We start from the raw sequence: 22,272 nt of genomic DNA on the forward strand, positions 1-22,272 counted from the left end.
TCATATGACACCACAAAAACAGAAAATGTGGTTATTATTACATTGAAGGTACTGTTGAGCACAAACTGAGTGTCACAATCTGTTCAATAATATGCTCACAAAAAGATCTGGGCATTGTAAAATTATGAAAACCATTTCATTTTTGTTTTTAAATGGCAGGAAATCACTTACAATTTCTACAAATATTGAATTAATGCATGAACACAAGCTCCTCAGTTTTAGCTTACTTTAAAAATAATTTCATAACAATAATTTTATTTTTATAATTATAACATATATATCATTGGGAGCAGTTGATAAATCCAGAAGCACAAAACTCTCAGCAGTAGAACAGGTGCAGCCAGATAACATTATATTCTCAACAAACAACTCAATGAGTTTCTCTTCCCACAACTTCACGATTAGCAGCTTTTTAGAATTAAGTGATCTCATATAGGATGACTGGTTATATCTACAATGGATCACAATCATAAATTAACCTACCAAAAATAAATAAGAACCATCTCCTTAATAAATCATTTTCCTTTCTGGCTTCCCATTTAGAACTTTTCAAAAAATAGCAAGATCACGGTTCCAAATCGTTCTGTATCTTTGAACGTTAATTTTATTTAGGAAAGAAATGGCACAGGTTGTCGCTTTTTCAATTCCCATGACATTAGGAAAACATTAACTCAGGTTCTTACTATAGGACACAATCCAAATTTAAATACCCAGTACTCGGGGGAAAAGTTGTCTGATAGACCTTAAACAAAATTGTATAACAGCTGGGTTGTTCTTAGAGTTAACTTCGACAGACTTGGATTAATTGTTAACAACTGTCATCGTTACCACTCTATTTAATTTCGGCAAGAATTATATCTGAAAAAGCGAAAAAAAAACTTACAATATAACCGCAATCAAGTCGCCATTCCGTTTAGCAGGAGAATGGACAAAACACAGATGCTGCTGAGTTTTAGCGGTGCTCGGGGTTAGAGTCAGAGATTGTACGTAGTCACTGGAACAACGACGGGCTTCCCTTCGCCCACTTTGGTTGCCCCAGAGAGAGCAAAACCAGCAGTAGGCCTTCTTACGACATCATGGTGATAAACCCGATACTTTTAGAGACATGCCTCTCAAACCGCCATTAACAGATAGGGAAACTACAATTTCAAGAAATGTATGGATGAAAACACCCACCGTTCCGCAGATAATTTAAGGAGACAGAAACTTCCCCTCATCACTTCCTACTGCGCCGGGCACCAGCTTTTCGCCTGCGCATTACCTCATCAAACCTTGTGGTCAGATCAACAGTGACGCAGGACGTAGGCGGCGCTGGTCCTGGGGAAAGGAAAGTGAAAACAGACAACCTCGTTTTTCAGCGACGCGGGACGTCAGGGACGTGCGCGTACCCGATCTCGTAATCGCCGCCGTGCGCGGTCGTCACCCCCACCCTTTCATTCGGGGACTGCTGTCATTTTCGGCGCTAAGTGGAGTGTGGGGGTTGGGTGCGCACGGGAGCGGCGCTCGAGTTTAAACGGTTGCTAGGGGGCATTAACGCATGCGCCGTCTCCCCCCCCCCCCCTACCAACACTCCGCCTGGGTGGAGCAGCGTGTGAGCGCGGCGCTCTGGGCAGGTGGGTGTTGTTCCGGATCCTTTGCTTGTTAAACGTGGTTCCTCATGCTGAATATCTCTCCCCAGCATCTCCTCTGATACGCCAGGCAAATAAAACAGACCAAAGCAGCATTATTTGGGAGGTCACTGTCCCAGGAAATCAGCGGAACGCAAATGTCTGTTTTCAAAAGGACTTGATACTCCACCTTTACTTCGAAATGCAGATAAACGGGCAGTGTATTCTAAGATTCGGTGGCTTTGTTAAAATAACCAAGTACGCCTCTGTTGGAGGCATATTCTTAAAGGTCAGGAACATTTTGATAAATGCTCATTACAGGGGAAGGTCTCTGCTCTGAGTCACTGGAAATAATTATTTCCTGGTATTGATTAGGCGGAACTTTACAAGCTACTGCGGGGAAGTTGCGTAATAACGCCCAATGACTTCGTACGGTTGACTCGGGATACAAATCTCAGCTTAAAATGCGTGTTTCTGTACATATGTGACGATAAAATTTGAGTTCGGACTCGGGGATATGACGAAAGTGCAGTAGTGGGTATTCAGTCACCGTATCAGAGAGCTTGCACGTTTTCCTCAACGTAAAACTTGTGAACTTGAAGGTTAACGGTGGAGGAAGGGTGAAACAAAGAGAACAGTAGAATACAGAGCTGAAGGAGGCCACTTCAATATCGGAGTGATTATATCTAAATCACTCTTTAACCTCTTTATATAACCATGTAGCTTATGGGATGTGTGTTCATCCAGATACTTTTAAATGCTGCCTTTTTTGCAGTTCAGAAACTTAACTTCCAGATTCTCACTACCTTCCAATAAATATTGTAGATCCTCCTCCTAACAACCATATCTTAAATCTGTGCTTCCTGGGTATAATTTCTGTTTGAAGTCTACAACAGTTCAGAGTATCCAGATTTATGTACTCAATAGCATATGTGTACAGTATGGAGTAATTTGGTTTATTTTACAGGCAGGTTTTTTTTGCTGTGATTACATCTACAAAGCCTATTTTAGTATTAATGACAATTTATGTTAATGTACTGAAATATTTCTCGGTGGTCTACATTCAAGTCACTTTTATTGTCATTTCAACCATAACTGCAGATATAGTACACAGTAAAAATGAAACAACGTTCCTCCAGGACCATGGTGTTACATGGAACAACACAAAACTACACTAGACTACCTGAAACGGCACAAAACTACATCAGACTACATGAATCAGCACAAAACTACATTAGACTACAGACCTACGCAGGATGACATAAAGTGCACAAAACAGTGCAAGACGGTGCAATAATTAATAAGACAATAGGCACAGTAAAGGACAAATTACAATATAATAATGATGTAAATGTAAACAATGTTTTAACAGAAATTGAGAAAGAAATGAGCAAAAATTGCAAAGGGAGTGGAGTGTTCAGTTGACTGTGTGTGTGTGTAGGCTGGTATCAGACTAGACTCTGGGAATTGAGGAGTCTAATGGCTTGGGGGAAGAAGCTTGTTACACAGTCTGGTCGTGAGAGCCCAAATGCTTCGGTACCAGATGGCAGGAGGGAGAAGAGTTTGTATGAGGGGTGCGTGGGGTCCTTTACAATGCTGTTAGCTTTGCAGATGCAGCGTGTGGTGTAAATGTCTGTAATGACGGGAAGAGAGACCCTGATGATCCCTTCAGCTGACCTCACTATCCGCTGCAGGGTCTTGCAATCCGAGACGAACCAGGCAGTAATGCAGCTGCTCAGGATACTCTCAATTCATCCTCTGTAGAATGTGGTGAGGATGGGGGGTGGTGGAAGATGGACTTTTCTCAGCCTTCGCAGAAAGTAGAGATGCTGCTGGGCTTTCTTGGCTATGGAGCTCGTGTTGAGGGACTAGGGAGATTCTCCGCCTGGTGAACACTAAGAAATTTGGTGCTCTTAACGATCTCTACAGAGGAGCCATCGATGTTCAGCGGAGAGTGGTTGCTCCGTGCTCTCCTGAAGTCAACAACCATCTCTTTTGTTGTGTTATCGGTGAACCTGATGATGTAATTCGAGCTGTGTGTTGCAGCACAGTCGTGGGTCGGTAGAGTGAACAGTAGTGGACTGAGCACACATCCCTGGGGTGCCCCTGTGCTCGGTGTGGTGGTGTTGGAGATGCTGCTTCCGATCCGGACTGACTGAGGTCTCCCAGTCAGGAAGTCTAGAATCCAGTTGCAGAGGGAGGTGTTCAGGCCCAGCAGGCTCAGCTTTCTAATCAGGTGCTGAGGAATGATTGTGTTCAATGCTGAACTGAAATCTATGAACAGCATTCGAACATACTTGTCTTTTTTGTCCAAGTGGGTGAGGGCCAGGTGGAGGGTGGTGGCGATGGCATCATCTGTTGAACGGTTGGGACGGTATGAGAACTGCAGGGGCTCCAGTGAGGGGGGCAGCAGGGTCTTGATGTGCCTCATGACGAGCCTCTCGAAACACTTCATGATGACGTGAGTGCAACGGGACGTTAGTCGTTGAGGCAGGACACTGACGACTTCTTTGGCATGGGGACGATGGTGGTGGCCTTAAAGCACGTTGGAACGACGGCGCTGCTCAGAAAGATGTTGAAGATGTCAGTGAGAACATCTGCCAGCTGGTCTGCACAACCTCTGAGCATTCTGCCAGGAATATTGTCTGGTCCAGCAGCCTTCCGTGGGTTGACCCTGCATAGAGTTTTCCTCACATCAGCCATGGTAAGACACAGCTCACTTGCCTTTTCTCTCGGCGTTATAAAATGTTTCAAGTTGATTCACAGGAAGGCACAACAAACAGCCACAGCCTGTGGTTCCGACAAAACGATTTGATCCTTCATGTCCTGCCTTTGTGGAGGCTGCAAGTTGTCCCTGTGACTGTGTGATGTTCTCCAGGTGTTATGGTTTCTTTGCACCACAAGGGTGTGTGGGTTGAATCAGGATTATTATAACTGACGTGTCTGAAATTTGTTGTTTAGTAGTAGCAACATTGTGCAAGACAAAAAATACTATGTTACAATTAAAATAAATAATGCAAAAGAGGAATGGACTGTTCTGAAATCTGATGGCAGAGGGGAAGATGATGTTCCTTAAACACTGTGTGTCGGTCTTTTTCCCACTCCACCCCCCCCTTCCCTTCCTTGCTGATGGTTTAATGAGAAAAGGGCATTCCTGAGTGGTGAGGGCCTTTGATGGGTGTTGCTTTCTTTAGGCATCACCTTTTGAAGATGTCTTGATGGTGAGGAAGCGTGTGCCCTTGATTAAGTTGGCTGAATCTGCAGCCCTCTGCAGCCTCTTGTGATCTTGTATCTATCTTCACACAAAGAGTAATATTGCTGACTTAAAGGTTGTAGGCTCTGGAAATTAGCAAGCCTTATTCTCCAATATACATTACATATAATCCTGTTCTTCCATTATAAATTATATTCTGCTCCTCCAAATCTAATGACTTAGTTGGTTCATTGCTTTTGCTGCATCATTGGATGATTGACAAATAATAGTAATCAGATCAGCAGAATAACAGTTGTATAACTCATAAGCAGTAGCTTTCATTGTCCTTCATTTACAGCTGGTTGTTTCAGAACAGCTGATTTGATCCACTGGCTGTGGAAATGGCTTGGATCTGCTTGGGGTTGCTTTTGCAGCTTGTCCTATGCCATAGGTTCACCCAGTTGAAAGCTTGTTTTTAGTTATGCCTGGAGATATTCTCTGATGCACTTCTGGATTACTTGCTGAACTAGTGTTGATTCTCTTTCTTGTTAGTAATGATAGAATGAATGATGTGGTAGGCATCAGATACATCAGATTTATTCCATAAAACCCTGGATATATCTATCCATGCTCAAATATTTCAAGAAAAAATGTAAAAACATGATGCGTGTATTAATCGTTAAGGCAAGGTTCATTTATTGTTCTTTCCCTTTGCCTAGCAAGCTAAATCAGCATGTGTCTACCCACCACCTGTATTTTTTCCTGTTCCTTTCTCAAACACAATTTCTAGCTTTTTCTGCCTAATGTTGCCCATTTCATCAGCCCTTTTCTATTCTTTAAAGTGGAGGTTGAGAGGTTCTATTTCTTTACTCCCATCACACAAAACTGGCTATCCCATTTCCAATGATAGATGACTTTTAAAATGGTTATCTCCCCTCTGCCGATATCTTGCAACTTCTAGTTTGACAATTTCAACTAATTTCTGCACTGCTGCAGGATTGGACCAACAGAGTCAAAAAGTGGTATTCTCCATTTATCCCTCTTTATATCACTGCCTTAAACATTTCTCTCCCAAAACACTTTCCCTCTTCACTTTGCTTCAAGGCCTTTGTTTATAAAAAGCATTGCGAGTATTGTTACTCAGGAGTTGGTGTTGGTGCCACTTTTTTCACATTGTCTTTCAATGGTTTGGATGTTGGAATTGATGGCTTTGTGGCTATGTTTGCACAGGATATGAAGATAGATGGAGGGGCAGAAAATGTTGAGGAAGCAAGGAATCTGCAGAAGGACTTGGATACATTGGGGGAATGTACAAAGAAGTGGCATTAGGTGAAATAGTGTTGAGAAGTGTTTGGTCATGCACTTTGCTAGAAGGAACAAAGGTCAAATTTCATAGGTGCAAGGGGACCTAAGGGATAACTTGCAGGTCAAGTTGGAGGTAAGGAAGGCAAATGCAAAGTTATCACTAATTTCAACAGGACTATAGTAAATAAACAATGATGTAATGCTGAGGCTTTATAAGGCATTGGTCAGACCATACTTGGAAAATTGTGAGCAATTTTGGGCCCCTTTTTTAAAAAAACAGGATGTATTGGTATTGGAGAGGGTATAGAGGAGCTTCATGAGAATGATCCTGGGAATAAAAGGGTTAGTGTGTGCGGAACATTTGATGGCTCTGGGCCTGTACTCTGTGGAATTTAGAAGAATGCGAGAAGTCTCATTGAAACCTATCAAACAGTGCAAGGTAGATAAAGTGAATATGGAGAAGGTGTTTCCTTTAGTGGGAGAGTCTAAGACCAGAGGGCACACCCTCTGAATACAAGGGTGTCCCTTGAGAACAGAGATGAGGAATTTCTTTAGCCAGAGAGTGTTGAATCTGTAGATTTCATTGCCACAGATGGCAGTGGAGGCCAAGTCACTGGATGCCTTTAAAGTGGAGGTTGAGAGATTCATGAACATCAAAGGTTATGAGAAGAAGGCAGGCAAATGGGGTTTGGAGGGATAATAAATCAGTCATGATTGAATGGCTGAACATACTCAATGGGCCGAATAGTCTGATTCTGCTCCTTTGTCTTGTGGTCTTATTAAAACGTTCCTTTATTTACTCATCTCTATTTATTGTTTCTTAAGTGTTAGAGGCTGATTTGTTAATGGAAGAAGTTGGAACCAGACTAATAAATCTCAAGATTCAGTGCCTTGGTAATAGAGAGACCTACATTTCTACAAAGCATTCCCAATTAGGTAACACAGAAATATAATAAAAAGGATGAGGAGAAAACACATCATTTTAATGATTGTAATAATTGATAACTCTTAATTGATCAGAACTATTATCCCATATCCTGATAGTTCTTGTCAAATAGTCACTATGATAAACAGATCAGCATAATTCCTCAGATGTAAGCAAAACAGTAATGTTTGCTTCTGTGCTTATTGTATGTATTTTTGAAATAAGTGCTTCTCCTTATGTTCTATTTTTAAAAGTTTTACTTTATAAGGTTGTACAACTTTAGAAGTACATGTTGTAGGCAATTTGGCCTTTTGCCGATTTTTTTTCTTTCCATTCAGTAAGATCGTAGCTGATCTTTTACTTCAATATCTCTGCATTAATCCTATACCTCTACATTCACTTGATATCCAAAAATCTATCAATCTCAATATTGATGGACTCAGCAACTGAGTCTTCACAGCTCTCTTGGGTTGGGATTACAAAGATTCATTACCCTGTGAGTCATTACTCTGTTCTGAATGGTCAATTCTTTATTTTTAAACTAGAATGCTTTGTTCTAGATATCGTTGACAGGGAAACATAATTCTTGTATCAATTTTGTCAAGCCCACAAGAACTTTGTCAACAATCGATGGTATAGTTGCTAAATTTGCTGATGAAGCAAACAGGTTGTGAATTGTAAAGAGGCAATACAACATGTAGGCTACAGAAGAATGCAGAGAGGTTAATTGGGCAAAGGTCAGGCAAGTGAAGTATAATGTAAAATTGCCTACTATGGCAGGAAAAATAAAATCATATAATCTAAATAGTGAGAGGTTGCAGAACGCCAGGCTGCAGAGAGATGTGGGTGAACATGATATTTGCAGCAAGTAATTAGCAATTATATTTACATGATTAGCACTTAATCAAATTAGATATTTACATCTTTTTGTATACAATTTTATTTAATATATGAATGCATTCATATATTAAATGAAATTGTATACAAGAAGATATAAATATCTAATTAATTGCATTACAGATTTGTCATAACATTGTTCAATGGAGTCATCTATATGATTGCTAGATGGTTAAGAGGAGTGATTTCATTTACTTTGGAGTTTCTGTGAGCACCAGGAAAATTTGCTAGGATGTGGAAATACTGGAGTATCGTGGCAGAATCCAACAATTTTTTTGGAACAGGGTCTGAGTCTTAATTACCAGTGTAGAGTGCCCTCCTGCTTCGAAGTATCCACCGTTGTCCCTGTACCAGAAAAGACCAAGGTAACATGCCTGAGTGTGTCCTGTCACACTCACCTCAATAATAAGCAAATGCTTTGAGAGGCTGGTCAAGGATTACATCTGCAGCTTGCTACCACCCAAACTAGACCTCCTACAATTCGCCTACTGACACAACTGATCAACAGATGACGCAATAGCCACAGCTCTACACAGTCCTTACACATCTGGAGAAGAAGGATGCTTATGTGAGAATGCTGTTCTTGGACTACAGTTCCATAATTCCATCTAGGCTCGACAGGAAGCTCAGAGACCCCATCCTTGACCATGCCTTGTGCAGCTGGTTCCTGGACTTCCTGTCAGATGGCAGGTGGCAAGAGTGGGCTGCCTCACCTCCACTCCTCTGACTGTCAATACAGGAGCCCCTCGGGGCTGTGTACCAAGCTCCTCCTTTACTCCCTGTATACCCATGACTGTGTCGCAACCCACAGCTCTAATCTGCTAATTAAATTTGCCGATGACACTACATTGATTGGCCTTATCTCAAACAATAATGAGGTGGCCTGCAGGGAAGAAGTCATCTCTCTGACATAGTGGTGTCAAGAAATCAGCCTCTCCCTCAATGTCGCAGAAAAACAAAGGAGCTGGTTGTGGATTACAGGAGGAATGGAGACAGGCTAATCCCTATTGACATCAATGGATCTGGGGTTGAGAGGGTAAACAGCTTCAAGTTCCTCGGCATCCAAATCACTGAGGACCTCACATGGTCTGTACACACCAACTATTTGGTGAAAAGGGCCCAACAGCACCTCTTTCACCTCAGATGGTTGAGGAAGTTTGATATGGGCCCCCAAATCCTAAGAATTTTCTACAGGGGCACAATTGAGAGCATCCTGACTGGCTGCCTTACTGCCTGGTGTGGAAACTGTACCTCTCTTAATTGCAGGACTCTGCAGAGAGTGGTGCGGACAGCTCAGCACATCTGTAGTTGTGAACTTCCCATGATTCAGGACATTTACAAAGACAAGTGTGAGAAAAGGGCCTGAAGGATCACTGGGGACCCGAGTCACCCCAGCCACAATCTATTCCAGCTGCTACCATCTAGGAAACGGTACTGCAGCATAAAAGCCAGGACCAACAGGCTCCAGGACAGCTTCTTCCACCAGGTCATCACACTGATTAACTCATGTTGATCAGACTGTATTTCTATGTTACATTGACTATTCTATTTATTATAAATTATTATAAATTACCATGATTGCACATTGCACATTTAGACGGAGACGTAATGTAAAGATTTTTACTCATATATGTTACGGATGTAAGAAAAAAAGTCAAGTCAATTCAATTCAATAATTCAGTCTAGTTGGATAAAAGTTAAATTGCTCACCAGACTCATTAGCATTTTATCTTAATTGTTGAGATTCGGCAAGGACATGCCAGATTTCTTTGGTCTCCTGTGGAAGTGGATGTGTTGGTGAGCTTTCTTGGCCATGGGGCTAAATGGGCAGGCTATTGGTGCTGTTCACACTTTGGAGCTTGAAGCTGTCAACTCACTTGACCTCAGCACCATAGGATCATGTGTACTAGCCCCTTCCTGAAATTAATGATCGGCTCTCTTATTTTGCTGCCATTGTGGGAAGCGTTGTTCACATGTCACTATGTCACTACACTCTCTTTTCCCCTGCTGTCATCCAACTCACTGTTTGAGATATGACTCACCAAACTGGTGCCATCTGTACACTTACAGATGGAATTAGAGCAGACTCTGGCCACACAGTTTCGAGTGTTTAGTGTGTAAAGTAAGGGGCTTAGGACACAGCCTTGTGGGGCAGCGCTGTTGAGAATAATCATAGTGGAGGCATTGCTGACTATCCTTAATGATTGTGGTTTGTTAGTTTGGACATCAAAGATTCAATTGCAAAGAGAGATTTTGAGCCCTGAGTTTCTGAGTTTGAAGATGAGTTTGCTTGGAATTGTGGTCTTGAAGGCAGCTGTAGTCAATAAACAGTAGTCTGACATAGATGCCTTTGCTATCCAGATGTTCCAGGGATATTGGTAGGGCCAGGGAGGTGGTAGGTGATTTGCAGTGGGTTGAGTTTGTCTGGGAGGCTAGAGTTTGTGTGCAGTGACCAGCCCCTCAAAGCACTTCAGGATGGTGGATGTCGGAGCTATCAGGCAGTAGTCATTAAGGCATGTTAGGAAGAAGTGAAGGAGAATCAAAATGACTGGTTTTCATCATTGCGATGGTGTGTCATAGAGTTTTGGAGGTAGTGTTGGTTGCTTGGGATGATTATCTGTAAGGATGGAAATAATGGATGAGCAGTATTTTGTAAGCCAAGTTGAAATTGGAGATTATAGTGGTTGATAACCTGAAGCAGAAAAACTTTGGATAATCAAAGCCATGGAAGCAATAGAATCAATGGCAAGAGAGCTTACATTTTAACAGAAGCAATTTTGGGAGTTAGTAGTACAGGTGTAGTTGTGCTTCTGTGCGGTGAAATGTGACATGGGTGTTACCAACATATTTCTAGAAATCATAGGCTACAAATAGAGTTGGAGATTGGGAAGCTATAAATCCTGTAGAAGAGCAATGTGCACATTCCATTACTGATGAAAATTATTCATTGTGCTGAGCTTCATAAATTAAAGGATTGTGCAAATAAATTATGGGTATTTCGGTAATAATGCCAGCTCTCCTGGCATATGAAAATATAGTCTTTGTAGATCAAAGACTCTTGAAATACATTACCAAAATATATTATGCCTTGCCTTTTCAAGTTCTAAAATTTCACTTAACAAAATAGTTTCCAGGAGTGCTTCCCTTTAGTAAATTATCAAATGGCTGTACATATTCTTTTAATGAGGTAACTTATTAAGAATATTTTTTTTTAATTTGAATTTTGTCTTTTAAATTCTCTTGCATGTAGCGGCATTTGGAAATTATTTCATATGTATATTAACTACTTAAAAATGTTACTGCCTCCCCAAAGCCATGTGCAGAAAGTAAGAAATACTTGTTTAATTCTCTTGGAATGTTGTTTGTATTGTAATTGATTTGCCTACAAGCAGGTCATTTGGTACATCTGCTCTCTGCTAGTTTTTATGCTGTATGTTAATAAAGTAATAGCAATCCTTCAGATGTACCCACTATTCAAACTGTATGTGATCTTAACTTTTTCTTCTGCAACTCTCATATTTCATCATTCCATAAGTCTAATATCTGTAGTTCCCAGCTTTTATATTCTTAGCAACTGAGCATCTATACCTCTGGTTTAGAAAATTCCAAAGATTTATAAACCTTTGTATAAATGAAATTTCTCCATCTTGACCTAACTGACCTACTTTCTTCTGAAACTATTCATTAGATTTAGACTACTTATCCAGTAGCTGACAAGCAAGTTCTATCAGAATTTTACATATTTTAATTAGCCGGCCTTACTTTGACACCATTCTTCAAGAATGATCCAAGGACCATTGCTGCATGATCTCAAAGCATGCATATCCTACCTGTCAACAATTACTGCGCAATTCCTTGTTCTACTTCAGGTAATGCAGCAGCGTAATCTTCTAAATAATGATTATAGATTTTTTCATTTGAACAGATGACAGCAGCAACCAGAAATGAAGTGCTTAGTCTTTATCGAAGAATCTTCAGAATAGCAAGAACATGGCAGGCGCTATCAGGTTTATCAGATGACACTCTGAAAGAAAAACAATACATCATTACCGAGGCCAAAACGTTATTTAGAAAAAATAGAAATGTAAGTTACAATGGTTTAATTTGATACATATTTAATTATTTTAGGGGGAATGTATGCTACTTAGGTGTATTTGAATAGGGTGCATTGCTGTTAGTGCATTTTTGATGGTAGGGAGTGGATGAGAGGAAAAATATTAATCAATTGTATTCTACTCCTAATGTTTGAAAATCTTTATTTAGCCACAGACACCAAAAGCAATCACTTAATTAATCATTAGCATAAAGTGTGACTTTTGTCTGTAATCTGTTAATCTGGGTCAAGGTAAATCATGTTTTAAATACTGAATTTTAAAATGGTTCCTAAACTGTGGCTCAAGAATATTGTGTTTATCCTGAGTGTTACTTGTAAAATGCAGCAAGTTAAGGTTGAATACTAAATCGATATGGCAACTGTTGTCAAAAATTACTTAGTAACTTGTCAGTGAGACATTTTAAAGTTTTACCTTGGAGCCTTATCTGACCAAAACTGAGATACTAATTAAGTAGATTGCATATGTCTTCACATGTTGTCAATGTAGAAGTGAAATAATCATCTTGGAAAGGATAAAAATAATTACTAAATATTAGTCACCAAAGGTCAAAGCTCAACAAGTATGAATGAGGTGTATTCTCAATTAAGAAAAGTGAGAGGAAAAGTTGTAGAGACACTGACCACAGTCTTCTTATTCCCCTTAGATAGAGTGGCACTGCAGTACAGCAGTTAAAGCAATCCGTTACAAAGCCAGCAAACACCAACTGAGGTTCAATTCCTACTGCTGTGTGTAAGGAGTTTGTATGTTCTCCCCATGACCGTGTGTGGTTCCTCTGTGTGCTCCAGTTTCCTCCCACATTCCCAAACAAAGGGGCATGTGCTTGGGGTTAGTGAGTCCGCGAGCCTGCTATGTTGGTGCCTGAAACGTAGCGACATTTATGGACTGCCCCAATTCAATAAGTTTAGCAGGAGTAAGATGATAGCCTGTCTAATATAAGCTATAATGTCACTTCCTGGGAAAATGTTAGTGATGATGATAAAGATTTGAAATGTCCAACTGTTTTTAATATTTTCTTTTGATTGACAATTTGCATTCATGTAACAGCTGTAATATAGAAAAGCATTGCATGGGGTCCCACTGGAGCATAATCTTTGAAGAATATGCACTGAGCATTTGGAAATGAGCAACAAACCAAGTTTACAAAGTTAGCCTTTAAGATCGTAAACAACACATAAGAAGTTGCAGAGCTGTTTAGAAGAAAGTTGAAAATAATCCACCCCACCTTTGGGGTGTTTCTATTTAAGATAGTATTAGATTACTTTTAATTTTTTGATGTAATGTCTTGAATGTGGACACAGATTCACTAGTAACTAAGTATCCAGTTTTGATCTTTTGCATAAGGACTTGTAATTTGTAAACCAAATTACTTACAAATCAAAGATAATTCAAAGTGTCTTCAATGCAAGTTATGGTCAAAAATTTTCCTAATCCAAAACTGAACTTATCATTAAGGTTTAAAATGTGTAGATTTATGAAAGCATAAATTCTTTATCATTTCTCATTACCTATTAATAAAATGCTTTTGCAGTTAACAGATGCAGAAGCAATTAAAAACTGCATAATGGAATGCCACACAAGGATAGAGATGGGTAAGGAAAATAATATAAACGTTATTTAATATTTGAATAGTCAATTCTTAGGGTAATGTGCCATCTAACATTGATCTTTGATTCCTTTCACAGGACTACATTATAGAATTCCTTATCCACGCCCAGTAAGTTATCATATTTACATTATACCTATATCCTGAAACAGATTTGTTAAATAAAGCAATGTGTTGAAGTAAATATGCTGAGTTGGGGTTTTAGCCTTTCATAAATATCTGCTCCATTGACTCTAGCTACGTACCCAAATTTAATTGCATGACCATCTTGGAAGCTGTGCCTTCACTTGTCAAGGCTCCAGTTTCTGGAATTCCCATTTTGAATCGCTGTGCCGTATTTTCTGTGTTTTCTTTTGGTCACGTGTTATGTAATTCTTGGTATTTGTTTAACAATACTACTGTGAGGTATTATTTGCTGCCTTAAAGTTGCTGTGTAAATTGAAATGATTTTTAAATCAATATGTAATCCACTCAAACATTTGATTTAAAATAATTTAAAGAATATTTCATATTGCTGAAATTTTGATCATGTTACATAGTGTAAAATGGGTCTGGAAACTTATTTTCAATACTGCAATTGATCTTGCATTGACTTGACAGGTAATGAAACTATTTCTAGTAATCTTTCATGACTAGAAATTCTTGATATGATTCATCTTGCACGCCTGGTGAGATTTGAGTCAAGCATTTATGAAATGACTCTCCAAGCAATGTTGCTTTTGGAGATTTTTAGGAGTCTAGACTTTAAGCTGCAACGTATGTGCAACTAAGGCTAGAACTCCAAACGTTGGTTACTTGGCTGGCAATGATTTGTTTATGGAGATAGCAGCATTCCCAGTGAGAATGAAATGTGAGTAATTCCTATGTCAGTCATCCTTAAGGTTTATTTAAGGAGATTAAGAAGATGAGAGGACAGGAAGGGAGGGTGATCGAAGAGGGAGGATTAGGAGAGTTTCGAGTCCAGCAAAGACTTTGGGCATTAATATGCTCTTTGACAATGTGTTCGTGCAGTTAGTGTGCCCAGATGTCTGTTTACATTTATCCATATCTAAATGACTCATCAGTCAATACACCTGATTCTCCATGGTCTTAGACAACCTTGCCATTGAATTAAAGGCCATGCTCTGTCAGGACTACGTGGTAGCTGGTGTGCAATAGCGGCCCCACATTAAAAGAAATCACATATACCTGTTTCTGCAAACTGCCATTATAGAGGGAAAAGAATATTGCCATTAACCCCCCAAGAGACTTTTAAGGTTGTAGTAATTGCGAGTGACTTTACATTTTCTATTTTTCATACAAAGGGACTCCTCACGTTGTAGGAATTTGGGTCAAGAATTCTGCAGCCAACTCTTTCTGTTTAGGCTAATCAGAGTGTAATGTGAAAATTTAAAAATATATTTAGAAAAAAATTGCAGTTGGGTGCACTTTCATTCACCAATTTTATATTTTTAATATTAGGAATTGAGAAAACATTAAAACCAAACTATACTCTACATACCTGAGATTGGGCTTTAATATTGATATCAGTTCTCAACTGATTGAGATTCTATGGAAGAGCACTGAATTTGCCCTTCAATTTCAAAATTTTTGTTCTTGCATACAGTGTGTCAGTCAAAATGACATTTTGAAGAGGGTACCGAAAACCTGTAAAGGTATTATTTATGAATTGAAATCACTAAGTGTAGTCTCATCTAGATTTGGATTTAACCTAGTAACATTTATTTACAGATACATTTACCCCCAATGGGACTTGCTGATAAAAAAGGACGCAAGTTTAGAACGCAAGAGAGGCTGAGGAAACTTGCCAAACCAGTGTATCTGCAGTCGCATGATGAGATGTAACAGTAAAAAGTCAACATTTTATATCATGTAAATGGTTTATTACTTCATTATATATATTTTAATTTTATTGTGTAAATCCATAGGCTGTAGCAATCTATTTGAATTAGCAAGTAGCCTGTGCAATTACCTCAGAGCAGAATCTTTTTAACTTTGTCATTTGGTATATTGACCAATGTTCTCAATACATCTTGAAAAATAGAACATTCTCTTGTGCTTCATTATGGACTTTAAATCTTCATTTGAGGTTATTCTGATAAACGGAGTGAGAAAATCTGTGTTACGCTTCACACATAGATCAACTTCATAAATATGCCAGATTGCTTGGGGAAATAAAACTTTAAAGCGCAGACAACATCATAATGTAGGATTTCCTGGAGGAACTTAGAGGGTTGAGCTCCTCTGCAAATTGTTGCTCCAGATTCCAACATTACAATCTCATTTGTCTACAATGTAGAGTTTGTTTCTTCCTTTGGGTCCTTAAGTATTTTTGAGATGTGAGCATTTATTTCCTCAAATCATAATTGAAAGAGTGATGCTGAACTTCCATCTTAATGAGTCCCATGCTGCTCCCACAATTCCTTTGGTTGAGAGTTCCATGACTGATTCATCTACAATCTAACAATGGCCATATGTGCTTAAGCTGAAATTATCATAATTCCTTGGACAAGGAATTAGAGTGTGTTCCCACACACTTCTGCCCTGCTTTTACACGGTATAGATCATGGGATGTGGAAGGTGGATGGTTATGAAAAAGGTCAGACGAAGTATTGTAAGTTGTAATGCTGCAGAAAATTCGAATGATTGTTTGGTTTGAGAGGAGATCCTGAAATCTCTGACATTATATTTTTTGCCTTTGGTGCAATTCAGTAAGATTTGCTGAACTTGGTTGTTTTATGACTACTTGCAATAAATTTCTTTGTAAAGTATAGAATTTTGCATTTTGATATTGAACTAAATCAGTGGTTCCCAAAACTTTTTGGGTTGCTACCCCTTTGTTCCCAGACCACATCCTCAGTGGCTCCCTCTCCCTTTCCGGCCATTATATAAAAATAAATAATTTTGATTTACGATGCACAGTGAAAGAAAATGGGAACTGCAAATTCAAAGCAGTGAAAAATAATTGCAAAAATTATTCAAATCTATTTAAGGCTGGAAATAAATTTATTTGATCGCAGTAAAAACAATTTTAGAGTGTGTGTTAGTCGTTGAACTATTTACTTCATTGCTTTGTCACCTTTCAATGATATGGATGGGCTTGGTGCAGTAATATTAGCTTTTCAACATCAGGGCGAATGTCATTCAGGAATCTCAGATCCCCACGTTCAGTAATTTGCAGTATGTTTCATTACTTTGAAAGAAGTTGGGCGACTGCACTGAAACTGTGCTCCATTACATATAATGTTGAAAGGCAATAAAGAACTTGACCTTTTCCCACAGGGCAGGATGGCATTCAGATTTTTTTTTAGCAATCTAAGGTCTTGATCTTGGCCTGAGTTAAGTCACTTTGGAATGAGATCAGTTCTTCCACCATCCCACCTGTTAATTCTTCATTACAAGTGTTCAGGAACAAATTTATTACCTAATCTGGAATTTGGTTTGAGAAAGATCCTGAAATCTGTCTGACATTTATGAATAATTCTGACAAATAAGCGATGTCATTCCTAATATTCTTGAGTTGATGACTAAATGAAGCATTCAAGTCTTCAGAGAATTTTATCACAATTTCAAAAAGTGCATAAAAGTGTTTCAAGTGTTTAAGAGACTTCTGTGTACAACAGCAAACATTCAACTGTTCATCATTCTCAATTCAAAGCTCATGAAATAGTTGGGAATTGAGAGCATGGGACTTGATTTTATTGACTGCTGTGATAACAGTATATAATGATTTGTGCAGTTGATTACTTAGGGTTTTTTTTTGCAATAAGATGTTGTCTGTAGATTACAAAGTCACTGGTAACTAATACAGCCTTTTTCAAGAAGGTAATAACTCCATGGTGGCATGTCATTGAATGTGCACCATCTTTTGCACAAGCAAGAATGTTGCTGAATGGAATGTCCTTCTTTTTGAAAAATTGCTGAAAACCCCGAAATATTGACTCCCCCCTTCATATTTGTTTCTAGTTCCCTTGCAAATAACAATTCTTGAACCATGTTTTTATCTTTTATTAAAAGAACATAACCAAGAAGCAAAGATTCATTGCCTGGCAAAGTTAACTCCTTCAATTGCAGAACAAATTGTTATCCTAATTATGTTGCACAATGTGTCTTCCACATTCTCAGACATATCATTTATTCCGAGTTCTCACTGAGCAGAAACGCATTAAGTAGTTGGTCTGATGATTTGTGCAAATCCGTACTCAGGACCTCCCTTACTGCTGACAGAATCAGTTCTTCTCCGATTGTATGGGTTTTCCAGATATAACAATAAAATGTTAAATGAAACATGCAAGCCATCAATCTTTTGTTGTGAAATGCTGGCAAACATGTTTTGAAGTTGTTTTTGTGTCTGGAAGTTTTCACTAAGTGACTGAAAGTATGCCACGTTCTTGTTTGCTTTATTAGAGTGTATTTTCTTCAAATGTTCAAAGAGTGTGGATGGTTTCATTTCCTCATTTAGGGGGATGGTTACTTTTTCACACAACAGACACATTGGCTGCTGTTGGTGGCTTGGTGCTGGTATAAATCCGTATTTCAGATACTCCACACCAAACTCCACATTTTTTCATTCTGTCTGCTGCTATCATTTTCATAATATATTAATGACCACGCTCAGTTGCCTGTTGTTTAAGTCCAACCTCAAGCACTGCAATCAAAAGAGGGGCAAGTTTTGATTTAATCATAGGTCAGGTAAAATCTGACTCTGCCTGAAGGTACAACAAGATCTCGGTTGGGCCTTGGGCTAGAGAAATACGGTCAAGACCATCTGAAGGGCAAATTTTTAAATTTACCCCATTGAAAGCCATACTCTAATTCACAGGAATTGCATCACTGCATGATTAGAATATGGGAATTATACTAGCTAACACTACTATAGTAGTGAACAGCAATAATACGTGGGCTGGACCTGGAAACAAAAGATTTCTTCAGTCCAGGTTTCTTGTATGCCAAATACAGAAATGTCACATGGCTTTTCAACAACTATAACACACTTTGAGCAAAGTTTTAAGAGAACAGTAGGTTAGCAAGGGAGGAGGTAATTATGTGATCATTGTAATTAATTGAGGCACTGAGGATAAAATGCTTATAAGCAATTCATTTCTTAAATTAAGTCTGTATTCCCTCAGTCGCCCACCGTGTTGCGAAGCGACCCCCCCACCACCCCCTTTATCTTTATTGCTCCCTTAGAGACTCCCAAAACCCCCGGGGGATGATACCACCCACTTTAATAACCACTGAACTAAATGAACTAATAAATTTTCAATCACCAGTTTCTGAATAATATTTTGATTTCAGAACCTAACCTATCATTGATCAAAGACAAATGCCATGAGTATTTTATGGATTAAGAGTGGTTCCAGAGATCTTTGTCACCTTCATCGATGCATACAGGTAACGTAGCATTGTGACATTGTAACAGGTGTATTGCAGCTCATCGGCGGTACCTTTCATCTTTGTAATATATTTCTGATTTGCTGTTGACTGATCAAAAATACATCTGCACTGTCACTACCCTCCTGCTGAACAGTACAATATGATATGTCTTGCTGCATTTCTATGATTAGTATATCTTTTGTGGCCAAACTGATGTCCTTTCTAGGTGTCAACTAGAGTGAGTAAATTAATGTGACTGGCAAAATTTCAACTTTGAAAATTGTCCTGCTTAAGTAAAAATATGGGTGGGATAGATAAAAAGGCTGGTACATGTTATTATTGCCTTCCAGCCTGGCTACATATACCTTTAAATCTATATGTTCCCTATTCTAAACAAATTCTTTGAGTCTGAACTTAGAGTAATATAATCACTCTTCTGAGCTTGTTGAATGGGGGTGGGGAGGTAGTATTGCAGAAGGATCAGGGACACAAATACTGATTTATGTTAGTGATAGATGCTGAAATAATTCTTAATTTACAGATAGCCACAAATTGAAAACATTCATCTTCCTAACATAATTTACTGTGTATGCATTAAAATACTCATTTCCTTTGCAGAAGAGGCCAGACAATGGAAAATAATTGATTAGTCATCACCTGCAAGATGTGTGTCTATTTTGTGAAGAAATCGTATGTCCAGTTTGAGCAAAATATGTTAAAATTAGCAACAGCTGGTGTGTTTTGAGTTATTCCTTTTTATTGTTTTGTTCACAAAATATTAAATGTTTATTATTGACAGACTCAGCTTCATAAATGGTGTGTGCACAAGTGTTTTTGATATGTAATTATTTGTGGCTTTAAAAGTAGATATTATCAGTCATATTTTTGGAGATTTAAGAGTTGACACATTTAATCATCCAATTGACAAAGTGCTGCCACACCACGATTTATCCAGTGCCGTTCTGGTCGATCTGAGGAAAGTTCTATTGAAAGAACATAATTTGTTGAATGGCCTGTTGTCGATAATGTACCTCTGCGAGCACTGGTTTTATAAACAGGACAGTAATAGATATTTTCATGCAGAAATGTAGCACTGATTCCTGGCTTAAGCCAGATAATAGGCATAATATCGAACAAAATTTTGGGAAGTGACTCTCCAATAACCATCTTTTCCCTATCCCAGCGAGCACCTTCCAAAAATAATCCCTTAATATATGCTCCATCATTTGGTTTTCGGTCCAGATTAGTTTCTTCTTTCATTACCTAGAGAACGTAGCAAACAACATTTGGTTAAATGTTTTGTCTAGATTCTAAGAAAATACTTGCATAAAAATGAGAATATTACATTGTTTTAAATAAAATTCTTAACTATGTTTAGGTTAAATCAATATTAAATATAAACCAAGTAATACAGATACTTCTCACTTTCCAATAGTGCAGTAATAACTGACTGAAATGGGCAAATTTGACCCTTATCCAATGTATCGAGGTATTTCCTCATGAGTCTCTGCAGGTGTTCACACAAATGCCAAACTTGCTGACGGTTATTCACCAGCATTTATCCTTCTTGTGGATCCCAGAATGGGACCATGAATTTGTGAACATTTTCTCCTATTTTCAGTAGGGAATTTAATCTGACAAAAGTGTCCTTGAAAAAATGTTATTTATTTAGAGATAGAGAGTATTAAAAAAAATTACTGTGCTACCCAGCAACCTACCAATTTAACCCTAGCCTCATCAAGGATCCATTTTTATGCCTACATACATTCTCCAGGAGCAGCTGGATGAAACACACACGCACACACGAAGGAATGTACAACTTGCTGACAAAGAAGGCTGGAACTGAACTCCGACACCCGGAGCTGTAAATAGCATCATGCTAACTGCTAGGCTACCACGGTGTCCCACTTGGTTGGTGGCCAGTTGTAGAGAACAGGTTTTTAAAGATAACAGCAATAAATATTTTCATTCAGAATTGTGGCACTGTTACAAGTAGAAAACACTAAAATACTCGGGTAGTCAGGCTAATGTGTGGACAGAGGCGTAGAGTTAATGTCTCCAGTTGGAGATCCTTTGTCAGAAGTTGAGTTAAAAGCTTATAAAGCTGTAAGGAGAATGGGGACAGGGGTTCTGATAGGTACACTCTACCTCCTGCTTCAAATTATCCACCATTGTTCCTGGACCAAAAAAGACCAAGGTAACATGCCTGAATGACTAGTGTCTTGTCACACTCACCTCAATAATAAGCAAGTGCTTTGAGAGGCTGGTCAAGGACAACATCTGCAGCTTGCTACCACCCAAACTAGACCCCCTACACAATTTGCCTACTCACACAACTAATCGACAAATAATGCAATAGCCACAGCTCTACACAGTCCTTACACATCTGGAGAAGAAGGATGCTTATGTGAGAATGCTGTCTTAGACTACAGTTCAGCATTCAACACCATAATTCCATCCAGGCTCAACAAGAAGCTCAGAGACCTTGGCCTTGACCCTGCCTTGTGCAGCTGGATCCTGGAATTCCTGTCAGATCGCCAGTAGGTTGTAAGAGTGGGCTCCCTCACCTCCAACCCTCTGACTCTCAATACAGCAGCTCCTCAGGGCTGTGTACTAAGTCCCCTCCTCTACTCCCTGTATACCCATGACTGTATTGCCACCCACAGCTCCAATCTGCTAATTAAATTTGCCAATGACACTACATTGATTGGCCTTAAACAATAATGAGGTGGCCTGCAGGGAAGAAGTCATCTCTCTGACACAGTGGTGTCAGGAAAACAACCTCGCCCTCAATGTCTCAAAAACAAAGGAGCTGTTTGTGGACTACAGGAGGAATGGAGATGGGCTAACCCCTATTGACATCAATGGATCTGGGGTTGAGAGGGTAAACAGCTTCAAGTTCCTCAGCATTCATATTAGTGAGGACCTCACGTGGTCTGTAATTCCCTCTCCCTCCCTTCCTCTATCCCTATGTCACTCTACCCCCTCCCCCAGCTGCCTATCACCTCCCTCATGGTTCCACCTCCTTCTACAACCTATTGTGTTTTCCCCTATTCCTTCTTCACCTTTCCTGCCTATCACCTCCCTGCTTCCCCTCCCCCACCCCTTTATCTTTCCTCTTACTGGTTTTTCAGCTGGTACCTACCAGCCTTCTCCTTCCCACCCTCTTCCCCCCCCCAACCTTCTTTATAGGGCCTCTGCCCCTTCCCTCTACAGTCCTGATGAAGGGTTCTGGCCCGAAACGTCAACTC

General features: G+C 39.3%; 3 protein-coding genes across 9 annotated transcripts in view; 1 reads left to right on the forward strand and 2 right to left on the reverse strand.

Annotated features, from left to right (window-relative positions):
• dcun1d3 (defective in cullin neddylation 1 domain containing 3) overlaps window positions 1-1,914 on the reverse strand; it is a 38,673-nt gene extending 36,759 nt beyond the window's left edge. For 2 of the 4 annotated variants that reach the window (XM_072268867.1, XM_072268866.1), the window contains exon 1: window positions 1,177-1,914. The gene's annotated coding sequence lies outside the window, so the exon portion shown is untranslated. Of the gene's footprint in view, window positions 1-883 lie in introns of all 4 variants that reach the window. The other 2 variants (XM_072268864.1, XM_072268865.1) reach the window with 1 other exon arrangement.
• lyrm1 (LYR motif containing 1) lies at window positions 1,378-19,829 on the forward strand. Of its 2 annotated transcripts, XR_011887281.1 has the most exons (7): window positions 1,378-1,613; window positions 11,853-12,011; window positions 13,571-13,631; window positions 13,725-13,756; window positions 15,377-15,517; window positions 18,944-19,039; window positions 19,640-19,829. XR_011887281.1 is itself a non-coding variant. In XM_072268868.1 (5 exons), the coding sequence occupies exons 2-5, from the start codon at window positions 11,853-11,855 to the stop codon at window positions 15,488-15,490; spliced, it is 366 nt and encodes a 121-aa protein (XP_072124969.1). In that variant the 5' UTR covers window positions 1,378-1,613; the 3' UTR covers window positions 15,491-15,708. The 2 variants fall into 2 exon arrangements, 1 of the variants encoding a protein (XP_072124969.1); XM_072268868.1 differs by lacking the exons at window positions 18,944-19,039; window positions 19,640-19,829 and having other exon boundaries at window positions 15,377-15,708.
• The window catches only part of dnah3 (dynein axonemal heavy chain 3), a 147,224-nt gene continuing 144,600 nt past the window's right edge, over window positions 19,649-22,272 (reverse strand). For all 3 annotated transcript variants that reach the window (XM_072268862.1, XM_072268863.1, XM_072268861.1), the window contains one exon: window positions 19,649-20,284. In XM_072268862.1, coding sequence (XP_072124963.1) covers window positions 19,931-20,284 — 354 coding nt within the window. In that variant the 3' untranslated portion in view covers window positions 19,649-19,930. The remainder of the gene's footprint in view (window positions 20,285-22,272) is intronic.

The sequence above is a fragment of the Mobula birostris genome, chromosome 9, assembly GCF_030028105.1.
Source record: "Mobula birostris isolate sMobBir1 chromosome 9, sMobBir1.hap1, whole genome shotgun sequence".
Classification (NCBI taxonomy): Eukaryota; Metazoa; Chordata; class Chondrichthyes; order Myliobatiformes; family Myliobatidae; genus Mobula; species Mobula birostris.